Here is a 13,612-nt window from a genome sequence, read left to right as displayed (position 1 = left end):
GAAGGACATCTTCTCCGCTTCATAACACTGGGCTTCTGGGCTGTCCCCAGCCCCGTATTCCAATGCTGGGCCTACCTCCTCCGGTCTGAGGCTCGCTGCTGTGCCCGGCAGCCCACGGGCCTAAGAGATCTGAAATTTATTTATTTATTGATTGATAAATTTATTGTTGAAAGTATTACAGATGTCCCCCTTTCCCCCCCAGTGACCCCCTCAACCCTGCTCCGGCCCCTCCCAGGCCTTCACCACACTGTTGCCTGTCCATGGGTCTAAGGAACAAAATAGATCCAGAGACATGGAAGCATGGAACAGACTGATGTGCTTCAGAGGGATGGGGGTGGCGGTGGTGGGAAGAGATTAACGAAAGAACTTATGTGCGTATATGCACAACCCATGGACAGGATCTGAAACGTTTTATGTTCCCTCTTCTTTCTCGAGCAAGCAGAAGGGGCAAACATGAAGCTCACTAAATCCCCATATGACGGTGCCATCTCACCTCAAAACAACTTTGATTCCTTTGAGTTAATGAGCCTTCCCTGCCATCTTTCCTTTGTGTGCACATGTGGCCCCTGTATTCTGCCTAGATTTGGTCATGTCCCTCCTCCCCGGAACTGAGACCAGCCTTGGACGTTGGGGGGAGGGGCAGACACGTCACACTGATCAGCCATTTCACGTTTCTTTTACCCTTTGGGTACCGGGCTTGAAGGATCCTTCAGTGGGCAGCTGTTCTCGTTTGAGCTGTGGGGAGGCAGAGGGTCAGGGAAAGTCTAAGCAAGCGTGATCCTAGGCCAGGGCCATGGCCCGGTGGGAACAACAGATGGCAGATGGAGGCCTTGATCTCAACTGCAGGTCAGTCCTGGTGTCCTCTCCCGTCCTTCATCTCTGGTAAGGTCAGCGTCTACTCTTGTTATTTCTGTCTCCCCTTCAGCAGGTGTGCAATAGAGTGAGATTACAAATAAATACATAATGAGCACATTAGGTTTTTAAAATTAAAGTGGGGAAATTTAAGGCCACATGACTCACATTACCGTATTTCCTTGCAACGGCCATGCAGCTGGGCCTTGCTGCAGGGCTCAACGGTTTCTCTTACTCTTGAGCCCTCTCACTTCCCCCACGCCTCCTCTATCCCCACCCAAAGACAACTCTGTCCAGAAAAGGTCTTTTTTAGAAAAGTTAACATTCCAATAAAATGCCTCTTGTCAAACCTTTTTCAGTTTCCAGGTAGTTGGGAACCAGTTTTATTCAGAGCCGCATAGCCGATCCAAGTGCCTCTGAACACTTGATAGGAGGAAGTGAAAATAGGTGGGGAGTGAATTATTTTGTCTGATTAGAGGAGCATGCAAATTGTCTTATAAAATACAAGATTAAGCCCGGCCGGGCGTGGCTCAGCGGTTGAGCATCGGCCTAGGATCCAGGAAGTCACGGTTCAGAAGTCAGGGCACATGTCCGGGTTGCGGGCTCGATCCCCAGTGGGGGGCGTGCAGGAGGCAGCCGATCAATGACTCTCTCATCATTGATGTTTCTGTCTCTCTCCCTTCCTCTCTCTGAAATCAGTAAAGATATATTAAAAATAATAATAAAGCACTAGCTCTTATTAAAAATAAATAAATAAAAGATAAAATACAAGGTTAAAAAATAAGTAAAAAAATAACATTATAAGTACAAGATAAAGACAATATATTCTTGCTGGTAAAAATTAAAACAAGGTATAATTGTATGGAAACTCCCCTAACCCTGAACTCTGAGCTGGGGCTATTTCTGGCACTGGCCAGGCCCCAAGAAGGCAGTTGCATTTTTGCCAGCAGCAGTGCAGTATGGTGGGGCCTCAGCACTTAGCACCGTCTCTCCTGGCAGCAGAAAGCACAGACCACCACTCCTCCACCGACTCCCATAACATGGGAAGATGAGTGAGTAGAGCTAGAAGTCCAGACAGCCTTTGGCCTTCAGACAGGAAAAGAAAGGCACTGAGAAGGGAGGGTGGGGGTAATGCTGACCTCATAAAATGAGTTAGGAGGTGATACCCCTGCTTCCATATTTGGAAAGAGATTGTAGTTGCAATGGTTTGGTAGATCCACTATTGATACCATCTGGGCCTGTTGCTTTCTTTTGGAGGGGGGCTATTAATTATGATCCAATTCATTTAACAGATATAGACCTATTCAGAGGATCTATTTTTTGTTATTGGGTTTTGGTAGTGTGTGTCTTTTAAGGAATTTGTCCATTTCATTTTTTATCAAATTTGTAGGCATAGAGTTGTCCGTATTATTTCTTTATTATTCTTTTAACATCCATGATATGAATAGTGATTTTTTTTTTGTTTCTGATATTAGCAATTTGTCTTCTTTTTTCTTCGTTAGCCTATCTAGAAGTTTGTATATTTGAACACTTAAGAGGATAATCAGAGGCCTATGTGGAGGTCTAGATGTATATCTTGGCATTGACATAGGACTGGAAAGTTCAAAAAAATTTAAGTACCCGGGCTAGTTAAAACAAGAATGGAGTCTTTCCTCCATTTTATGTATTCCCTATCTTTGCTCTTTCTGCAAATTCTTCAACATTAGTGGATTTGTCTATTTTTTTCTTTTAGTTTATCAATTTCTGTTTCATGTTCTTTGATACTACTAAAATTTTTTTTTAAATTTTAATAATTTTTTATTTTTCAATTACAGTAGACATACAATTTTATATTAGTTTCAGGTGCATACTACAGTGATGAGATTTTATATAACTTACTAAGTGATTATCCTGATAAATCTTATACCCATCTGACACCATACATAGTTATTAAAATATTATTGACTATATTCCCTATGCTGTACTTTACATACCCATGACTATTTTGTAACTACAAATTTGTACTTCTTAATCCCTTCATCTTTTTCACCCATTCCTTCAAGCCCCCCATCTGGCAACCATGAAAATGTTCTCTGTATCGATGAGTCAGTTTCTGTTCTGCCTGTTTGTTTATTTTGTGTTTGAGATTCAATTGTTGATAGATATGTATTTATTGCCATTTTATTACTTATATTTTTAATCTTTTTTTTCTTCTTAAAGATGACCCTTTAACATTTCATATAGTAGTGGTTTGGTGGTGCTGAACCCCTTTAGCCTTCCTTGTCTGGGAAGCTCTTTATCTGTCCTTTGATTCTATATTTATATTTATATAGAGCAATCTTGGTTGTAGGTCCTTGCTTTTCATCACTTTGAATACTTCTTGCCAATCCCTTCTGGTCTGCAAAGTTTCTGTTGAGAAATTAGCTGACAGTCTTATGGGAGCTCCCTTGTAGGCAACTAATTGCTTTTCTCTTGCTGCTTTTAAAATTATCTCTTTGTCTTTAACCTTTTGCATTTTACTTAGGTGTGGGTCTCTTGGTGTGGGCCTCTGTGGGCTCATCTTGTATGGGACTCTATGTGCTTCCTCGACTTGTATGTCCAGGTTAGGGAAGTTTTCTGTTATTATTTTTTCCAATAGGTTTTCAATTTCTTGCTCTCTCTTCTCCTTCCAGCATCCCAATGATGCAAATGTTGGTACACTTGAAGTTGTCCCAGAGGCTCTTTACACTATCCTTATGTTTTTGGATTCTTTTTTTTTTTTTTTTTTTTTTTTGCTGTTCTGATTGGGTGTTTTCTGTTTCCTTATATTCCACATCACTGTTTTGATTCTTGGCTTCATCTACTCTACTGTTGATTCCCTATAAATTATTCTTCAATTCAGTTAGTGTATTCTTCATTTGTGATTGGTTCTTTTTGATGGTTTCCATGTCCTTTTTTATGCTGTTGAAGTTCTCTCTAAGTTCATCTATGCTTCCCCTAAGTTCAATGAGCATCCTTTTAACCAGTGTTTTGAACTCTGCATCTAGTAGATTGCTTGTCTCCATTTGGTTTAGGACTTTTTCTGGAGTTTTGTTCTGTTCTTTTATTTTGGACATGTTTCTTTGTCTCCTCATTTTGGCAGCCTCTCTGTGTTTGTTTCTATGTATTAGGTAGAGCTGCTATGTCTCCTGGGCTTGGTGGAGTGGCCTAATTTATTAGGTGTCCTATAGGGTCCAGTGACACAGCCTCTTGGTTCATCCAACTTGGGCAATCCAGGTGTGCCCCCCAGTGTGAACTGTGTACACCCTCCTGTTGTAGTTGAACCTTGATTGCTCTTGGCACATCATGGAGAGGGATTTACCCCCAGGCCGATTGGTTTCAAGGACTGGCTGCAGCCACTGTGGATTATTAGCTGTGCTAGGGCCCACCCTACAGAGCAGGACTTACTTCAGTGGGGCTCTGATGCATTCTGAGTCTGCCCATTGAGTGTTTCACTTGTGGGTGGTGCTTCGATGTGGTCTAAAGCTGTCCACTGGGCACACTGGCTCTGGGTTCTCCTGGGAGGTGCAGGCCTATGGATCTAGTGACTTCTGCTTCAGGTAGCTGATCTTATCTGTGATTCTCCAAATTTGCTTATCAATGCAGATTTTGGGGTGGCAGTTTGCTCTGTGACCTCAATTTTCTGTTAGGTACATGACAAATCATTGATATTTAGTTTGTTCAGTTTTTTATTTCTGTAAAGATGAAATATGTATTACAAGAATTGGCTCACACAAAATGGAGGCTGGAAAATCCAAAATCTGCAGTGTGGGCCGTCAGTAGGCTAGACACCAAAATAGCTGATGGTGCATTTGCAGTCTGAAAACAGTTTGCTGGAAGATTTCTTCTTACTTGGGGAGGCTGGTCTTTTGGGTCTATTCATGCTTTCAACTGATTGGATGAGGCCCACCCACCTTATAGAGGGCAAACTGCTTACTCAAAGTTTACCAATTTAAATGTTAACCTTGTCCCCAAACACCCTCCTAGTTGACACATAAAATTAAGCATCACAATATCATATTAATTCCTGTAAAAATTTTAACATTTCAAAATTCTATGTCTTCCCCAGAGGGTTCAGGTGAAAAAGTCCTTTTACAGTAGTTTTGATTGGCACAGGGTGAAATCTTTCACTTCTATGTACAAGCCTTTCTTAAGCTTAGTGTTTTCTTGTATTGCACCCTTGATTATTCTTTAAATAAATAAATTCCATTTATTCTGGTCTCTTCACAAGAACACTATTTTGCATGTGTTGGCTCTCCATTGACTATCTTTCATGTCTAAAATCTTCCAGCCACCACAAGTCTCTTAGAAACCCAATGACTATCTTTATATCATGCCTTTGTTTCTCAGGATGTTCATCAGGGACCAGAGCCCAGAGGACCAGACTCTAGAGGAGCAGGTTTTCTTTGAGTTCATTTTCAGACTCTTCAAAGAAAATAAGGTGGAGATTGCAAGTGCAATAACGAAGCCATTTCCTTTTCTTATGGGCCTCCGAGACCGTGGCTTCATCCCTGAGCAGAAGTATGAAGTAAGTAAGGAGACTTTCCTCCTGATAAACAGCCCCTCGCTGTTTATTATTGCAAACCTCAGGATGCAGTGAACAAGCTAAGGGGCCCCCTGTGAGTGTGGACCTTCACCATCCTATACTTTAGGAGGTGACAGGAAAAGCAGCACCCCAGAAAGTATTCCTTCTTCTGTAGTAAGTGTTGATGGAGGGGCACGGGAAGGAGATGTGGCAAGACTGGAAATGGAATGCTCCATAGTTATAGAGCATCTTAGGTATATTTATACAATATAACACTGATAACTATAATTAATGTAAATAAGTGAGTATGGTAATGTTTCTTTACAAAGCCCTCTTATTTGACACACTTGAACCTGAGATTATTGAAATTCACAGGGAAGTTGTGTCACATTAGGATAAATTTGAAAGAAAGTGCTTGTTGCTCTCTTTCCAAATTGCTTCTTGTTCTTTAGATATCTCTGGAGCCCTATAATGCAGCTAAAGCTTAGCAGTGGGTCTTCCTAAGGCTATTAAAAACAAGCCTTCTTTCTATTTGTGAATTTTCTTTGCCCTTTGGCCAGATCTAGAGCAGGGGAGAGTGGTTGTCTGGTTTCCTGGAGACTTCAGACCAGTGGAGAGCAGTGGAATATTGTCTAGTCACCAAAATGGCCCATCATGACAAGTCAGGCCAACTCTTGAAGCATCCTGGCCAGACTCTTAGAGCCCCTGCACGATATTCAACTTTGAACCTTCTTTTATTCTTCAAAATAGCTCTCTCAAGTGTACATCAATGCCAGAGAGTTGGGTTCACAGAATAAGTCTATTTTTCTGGTGGAGAATATTTAAGGAGTCATCTAAATATATGTAACATTCTAACATTTTACAAGACAACAAATGGCCTCTTTACAATCTGACTATTCTATAATTCACAAATGCATATTTAAAAAATTGCACATTCAATGTTTTTAAGCATTTTCAAGAAGCTTGTCGAAATCTGGTCCCTGTGGAGACTGTGGCATATAATGTTCTCAATGAACTGGAGAAGATATTTGACATATCAGTTCTGAATGTCTTGTTCAGCATGGTCAACCTGAAGGCCTATCCTGATTTACATGAAGTTTGCAGAAGCTTCCAAAATGGTAATTATAACTTTCAATGACATTTGGGGATTCAAGTCCATTTCATTCACTTCTCTCCTTCCTTTCTTTTCAATTCTCCGTCCTTAAAGATGTTGGGGCTTTTTTTCTAAATGTAGGTTTATTTCTCTATAAACATTACCTTTCTCCTGAAGAAATCTCTGTGCTGCTTCTCTATTCCTGCTGCATGTAGAATTTACAAAACACATTCCATATATATTATTTATTTTATATTGGCTTTCACCATTCTCTGATCGTTCTGAAGGGGTTTAACCCTGATTTACAACTTGTCCACTCTCCATCATTTTTAAACTTGAGAGGTGCATCTCTATGTGGAACAGCTACAGGATTCCCAGAGCAGCATCAAGTCACAGGCTATGTGAGACCCACAAAAGCTCAGGGTTCCCTGAGAGCTGGAAGGTTCCCTCTGAATTACTGGAGTCCAGAATGTATCTGGATGTACAATTGTGAGATACATCTGCTGGTCACTGCCTGAGACCTCTAATTGCCTTTTTCTTTCTCTTCTCAGTGATTCATGATAAATTCCATTACCAAGTTATTGATGATGAAGAGACAAAGGAGATGCTCAACTGCCAACAAAGCTGTGAACAAGGTAATTGTGACTTGATAGAAACATGTTTTCTCATCTTCTAAGAGGAAAGGAGAGCACAGATCAGGGGACTGCGCTCCTGAGTGGAGAGTAGACCCTGTGAAAGGGATGCAGAAGGAGATGGGAAGCCAGAGTGGTGTGTTGCATGGGTTCTAAATTAACCAACCAGATGTGGAATCCACAAATATTTTCAGACAGATGTAACAACTAAAAAATTGGAACATACACCCAAGAGAGGAGGTCTTACTGGGAACAAAAGGCAGAATTAAGGGAAGAACTGACTGCAGCATTTGTGAGTTAGGAATTCAGTGGGTCTGGGAAGGAGTAAAGGTTTGGTCCTTTGTAACAAGTCCAAAGAAGAAGACTTTGGGATGCCAAAAGAAGGAACTATTGTAAATATTACTCATAATATAGGAAAAGAGAGGAAGAGAGTGAATAGTTTTTGTGTGTAGAAGAGAATATAGAAGGAGTGGTGCTGTGTAGGAAAGAAGGGAGGAAATGGAAAGGAGTACAAAGGGGAGAAGAGAGTAAAGGGCAGTAATAACTTTAACCATGACGATAGTAACAACACCTGACTTTTATGGACCACTAGGCATAAGGTCAGCACTTCATGTGAATTAACTTGTTTGATGCTCACATATGAACTATGTAACCAATAAGCACCAATAACCACCAATTCTAACTTTAGTAGTAGATATTAGTAAAGAGTAAAAGAGGTTTATGATGAAGAAAAGAGAAAAAATTTCTTCAGCATTCCCAATGTGATCCAGGTGACACCCTACCTAGAGCCAGAATCCCAGAGTATTTCAGTGATGGACAGCAAATGAGCACAAGGGAAGAAGATTCAGCTTGTGACCCAGGTAGTGCAATGGAGACCCAGGAAATGACAAATGAATCTGCCCAAGAATCTCAACAAACAGGTAAGGTTGACTCAGTCCAACATTCACCTGGATGATCTGAGTGACTCTGGCACATATGAGGAGGGGGGAAGATCTATGTCATGTGGTTGTAATTCAGAAATGAGGTTCCAAGGAGCCTGAAATAGGGCAGAAAAGTAGACCAGAGTCTAAGATAAGAAGACATATATTTACCAAGAAAGGGTCTCTGGTTCATATGGCAAAGGAATGAGGGGGGAAAACACAAGACAGAGAAGATAGCATAGAGAGAGCTGGGAGGGAAAAACTTGAGACAAGGGGGAAAGACTTGGAAGCTTTCTTGGGGAAGACAGAGGCAAAAACACAAAGTGACAGGAGTGGCCAAGGAGAGAGAAGCCCTCAGAACCAAGGATGCACAAATAGTTTCTGAGGCAGAGGCGGCAGCGGAAGCCTGACTAGAAGTAGAATTGTGGGAAATGGAGAGAAGTAGAATGAGCTGTAGAAAGGTTGTAAAGAGGCAGCACAAACATGGGAAAATGAACCTTCACTCCTGTTTCACACTATTGGCAAAAGACAATTCATGCTGAATCACAAATCGAAAAGTCAAGGCTAAAACTATGAAGCTTCTAGAAGAAAACACAGGAGAATATCTTTGCAACTTAGGTAGGCAAAAATTTGTTATAGAGGACACAAAACACATGGGTCATAAAATAAAAACTTGGTAAATTGGGCCTCATCAAAACTAAAAACTTCTGTTATCCAAGAACACCATTAAGGAAAAGAAAGGCAAGTTGAGAGACTGGGAGAAAATATGTGCAATACACATACCTGACAAAAGGTTTTACCCAGAATATATAAAGAACTTCTATGAACAAATAATAAAAAGACACACCACTAATTCAAAAAATGGACAAAAGACTTGAACAGACACTTCATGCAGAAGAAATTAAATGGCCAACAAGAACATAAAGTACATTATGTCATTATTCATCAGGGAAATGCAAATTTAAAACCACATCAGACTATCATTTACCCACTAGAATCACTAAAATTAAAAAGGCTGAAAACACCGTATGTTGGTGAGACTATGAAGCAATTCAAACTTCTGCGTATATTTTGCTGATAGGCATGTAAAGTGATACAACCACTTTGGAAAACTGTTTAGTAGAGTCTTATGAACTTAATCTGATGACTCAGCCTAAGAATGAGAGATGAAATTAAGATTTTTACAGGAATGTTTATAGTAGCTAGTTTCCAAACAGCTAAAATCTGGAACCAAACAAAATGACTATCAACAGAAGAGTAATTAAACAAACTCTGACATACTTATAGAGTAGAATACCATCAGCAATGGAGAGGAATGAACGATACCATGGACCAATCCCCAGTACGTTAAGTTGAAAACAAGAAGCCAGTCACAAGAGTACATACTGTGTGATCCTATATGTATGAGCCCCAGTACAGGCAGGCACTGTACCAGAAAGAAGAGCTTATTAATGGTTAAAGAAATCAAAACAGTGGTTGCTGACAGTGGAAACCGAGTGGAACACAAAGCACAAGGAAACTTTCTGGCATGGTGGAAATGTTCCAAATCTTTTTTTTTTATACTCACAGTTACATTTACATTTATTACAGGGAAAAGATACATTAAAATTAGCCGAAGATGCACTGGGCATAGTGTGGGAGACGTCCAAAGGGTTCCAACGTCAAAGCTTCCATTGTTCTCAGGGTGCATTACTGCCCTGACGCGGATGCATAGCCATACTCACAGAGCATCGCCAACAATATTTCATGGTATTATCCATTCAGGAAGCTCACCCGCTCTTTGGTGTTCAGAGTCTTTACTGAGGCTTTGTCATATAAGTATGATTGATTGAATTGTGGTTGAATTGAATCTCTGGCCCCCACCTCCCATCATGCGGTTAGTTTTGCAGTGAGGCCAGCCCTCACAGAAAATCCATCTAGAGTGGCTGGCTCTACCTGAGTCGCCTCATTAACGCAGACTATTAGGTGTGGTCCAAGGACCTCACTGTGAATAGCAAAGAAACTCCATCCCTAGGGAATTTCCAAGGGTTTAGAAGTTTCCTCCAAGAGCCAGGACAAATACCAGACTGCTCTTTTCGCTAGGCCACGTTCTCTACCGCGTTCTTTCTGTTTTCCTTTTTTCACTTTTATTTACTTTTTAAATTGAATTTATTGGGGTGACATTGGTTAATAAAATTATATAGGTTTCAGGTGGACACTTCTATAACACATTATCTGTATACTGCCTTTTGTGTTCACCACCCCAAGTCAAGTCTCCTTCCATCACCATTTATCCCCCTTATACCCTCTTCTACCTCCCCCACCCCCTGAAATGCCCCAAATCTTGATTGTGATGTTGGTTACACAACTGTTTTTCAATTAAGCAATGTGCATGTCGGTGGAAAAGGGAAACAAGGCTCTGCTGGGCCTCTGGTGGAGTCTTTGGTGCTTGAACATTAGAGTTCAGTTTGAGCTCACAGAGGTCTCTGGTCACTGTGCTCTGTCATTTTCTTGTCACCCTCTTCAGAGTGCTGGGAACACTCACCTGTCCAAATGAATAACATAAGAGGGTCAGAAGATGGATCCAGTTTACTGCCTCAAGATGGACAAGGTAACTATCATTTAACTTAGCAATTGTTTTCTTGACCCCGTGGAAGCTAAGACGACGTCGTATCTCCTGCCCTAGGCCTACGCTGGCCCCACTTTCCCTAAATGCCCTTACCTGCCCATGGAGGTGAGAGACACCATGAGGAAAGGAATCTGAGCTCCTGAGCTGACAGTATCTATTGATGAAAACTATAAAAAGAGAAATTGGAAAAAGTAGACAGGAGGTAATATATGACAAATTACAGGAATGGATCCAGGTTTTTAAAGGAAACATACAATCCTAGCATTCCAGCTTGGGATGGGGATAATTTTCAGTTAATTTCCCAGAACACTTTGGAGCACCTCTGAACTAACGTGACAGGTCAGGCTCACGTGGGAAACCCTCGTTGTGCAGCTGGCCAGTTGGAGGTCCCTGGTCCTCTAGTCAAAGTCCAAGAGGAGACTTTTGGAGTTGATGAGAGAGGGGACCTGGAGGATTAAATCACACAGAGAGACAAAAGTTAAAGCCATATTGGCGGCCAGAAGGTCAAGGTAAAGCTGGAGACACAGGGATGAAAAGGGAGGAAGTTTAAGACACATCCTAGGACAGAAAAGCTAAAGAAATCTTTCAACGATCGGACATAAAAACGGAGAGAAAAACATCTAGGAAGAGAAAGGTGGAAAGGAAATAAATGCTAAAAAACAGGGAAAGTCAGGGAGAGGTACAAAGGCAACACGTGGAGAAAGGATGAAAGGAGAATGGGCGGAAAATAGGTTGAGAGTGAAAGAGGGCAACAGGGAGAGACACAGGCTGGCACACAGTAGGTCTGAGGTAAGAGCTACGTATAGGCATCTTAGGGTACAAGGTTGACAGCGTTAGCTGTGCGGTTTTAGATGGAACTGTCCTTAGTTATCAAAGTGGCTCTTGCAAAATACTCAGATTGCAACAGGCTCTCCCTGAATATTCCCATGATTCCCAAGACAAACTTCCACCCAGGTTATCTCAGATTCCATTTACCCGTGGACCTGAGGACCAGGGATTGGATAGAGATTTACACTGGAATTTTTTCAAGAACCTTAAACTGGGCAATTCCAGACCTGAAAGCAGCACCTTCATTGCTCATGCGGGATCTAACCCCTGCTCAGCATTCTTGTCTCAGTGAGGGGTCACGATTGTCCCGTGGTTTTTGAAGTTGGAAACCTAGGAGTCACCATGACTGCTCTTGCCCTCAAATACTTGCCTGTGTCCCCCTTAAAACAGTCATTTGTCTTTTAGAATATCTCCCACCTGTCTTTCTGTCACATCCCCAAGCCCAAGTTGCCGATCCTAATCTCGGTCATGGTTCTCAGAGCAACAGCCGTCTGCTCATCTCTTCTTTCTAATCTTGGTCCCACGAAATGAGCTATTTGCATTTCAGCTACATGGGACTTTTGAAAATAAAAATTAGATTGTATTATTTTTCTACTTACCTTATTAATAGGGGAGGGTTAAATAAATGTTTCTGTCGGTGGCACCCAAGGTCACCCACAATGAGCCACCTGCCTATTTCCCATCTCATCGCCTGCCTCCTACACTATTCAAGACAGCACAAACCTTTTCTCCCAGTCATTTTAATTGTTAAATTTTCCTTTCATTTCTGAGCCTTCTCGTATGCCTTTTCAGAACAGTCTTCATGTTCCACTCTGGTTAAATCCTGTTTAAAATAGACTCTCTCAGAGAGGCCCCCTGCTCTTTTTTTTTTTGTTTTTTAAGAAAGCTAGAAAGAACAATTGAGAGATAAAGGGTAAAGGGTGGGAGAGAAAGGGCAGTGTCATAGAAAGCAGGAGACAGAGCTGTAGAAACAGAGGAGAAGAGAGAAACACACCAAGAGGAAGAGCCACCAGCAGAAGGAAACAAAGGCAAAGGCAGATGACACGTACAGTGTGACACAGGAAAGGAAGGTGGGTAAGAGGATGAGGCGTGGGAATAGGAGAATTTCCCGCAGTGAGCCAGCCGTTCAGGAGGGAAACGGGCCGAAGCAAAGCTCACCTTCAGCTCAGGTGGTTTTGCAGAATGGGGCATTCGGGCTTCTCAGACTTTCTTGGTTTTCTTATGATTTTCATGTGGTGATTCCTTCTTGGTCATAAATTGAGATGTCAGTGGGGTTTCATTCCTTTCTGAAGAGGACAGCAAGGCCTATTGTGTAACCTGTGATGGAGAAGAGCCCCAGGAAGCCTTGAGCTCCCCACCGAGACCTGAGCCAGGTAAGAGCGGGGAGATTGGCAGCCCTGGGCTGCAGGACGTCAGGTGGCTGAAACCAGAACTGGTGTTTCTTGATGCGGTAAATTGTGAACATAGTCCACTGTCCAAAGATCAGTGTGTCTTAAAATCTCATGAGTCGCATAAATGTTTCTAAATGCATATTCTAGTGCAAATAGGTAAAGAAAGGGGATGCCTTTTACATCTATTAATACTAAAGGCCTAAATTTATACCTACCCACCCTTACTCATCCCTACAGAAAAAAACCTAAGTTTTGTCCTCTTTGTTTATAATGTTATTATTTTGTGCCTAACTTTGAAAAACCCTCTAAAGAAACATGGCCCTTCAGATCAACTGCCCTCAAATCTAACTTATAATTTTCGTCAAATGTTTTGCATTATGTTATGCAATTTTTCTAAGAATTTTGGCAAAAAAGGTGTCATTTTATCTGAAGTGTTTAAGGGTCTTTCACCAGTTCAAATTAGTTAAGCAAGTGGATGGACCAGAATCCTCGATGGCTCAGTGTGGTTATGGTCATGTGGGGCTGACAACGGGTCAGGGCGACCAAGGTCACCTGGACTGAGTTCATTCAGGAGAGCCCAGTAGGTCTGCAGGTACCAGGGGAGTGGAACAGCACCTGGTGCCAGGAGACTCTCATTCAACAAGCATTTATCGTTGGCGAGAGCAGGGGAAAGCAGAGAGAGATGGTAGGAAGGGGCTTGTCATGTGGGATGCAAGAGATCTAGAAAGAGCTAGAAAGAAAAAGGGAGCCACGGCGGGAAAGTGAC

The 13,612-nt window shown here is 41.7% G+C and overlaps 1 protein-coding gene across 4 annotated transcripts in view; it reads left to right on the top strand.

The window, feature by feature from the left end:
- SP140 (SP140 nuclear body protein) overlaps positions 1-13,612 on the top strand; it is a 47,759-nt gene that overhangs the window by 2,796 nt on the left and 31,351 nt on the right. For 2 of the 4 annotated variants that reach the window (XM_081143142.1, XM_081143143.1), the window contains exons 3-8: positions 5,200-5,377; positions 6,324-6,492; positions 7,019-7,102; positions 7,870-8,019; positions 10,526-10,609; positions 12,718-12,828. In XM_081143142.1, the coding sequence (XP_080999268.1) occupies positions 5,201-5,377; positions 6,324-6,492; positions 7,019-7,102; positions 7,870-8,019; positions 10,526-10,609; positions 12,718-12,828 (775 nt within the window). In that variant the 5' untranslated portion in view covers position 5,200. Of the gene's footprint in view, positions 1-738; positions 847-5,199; positions 5,378-6,323; positions 6,493-7,018; positions 7,103-7,869; positions 8,020-10,525; positions 10,610-12,717; positions 12,829-13,612 lie in introns of those variants that run through there. The other 2 variants (XM_081143141.1, XM_081143144.1) reach the window with 2 other exon arrangements.

The sequence above is a fragment of the Miniopterus schreibersii genome (genome assembly GCF_964146895.1).
Source record: "Miniopterus schreibersii genome assembly, chromosome: 7".
Classification (NCBI taxonomy): domain Eukaryota; kingdom Metazoa; phylum Chordata; class Mammalia; order Chiroptera; family Miniopteridae; genus Miniopterus; species Miniopterus schreibersii.
Note: the sequence above shows the minus strand (reverse complement) of the source record. Positions and strands in the feature narration are given on the sequence as shown.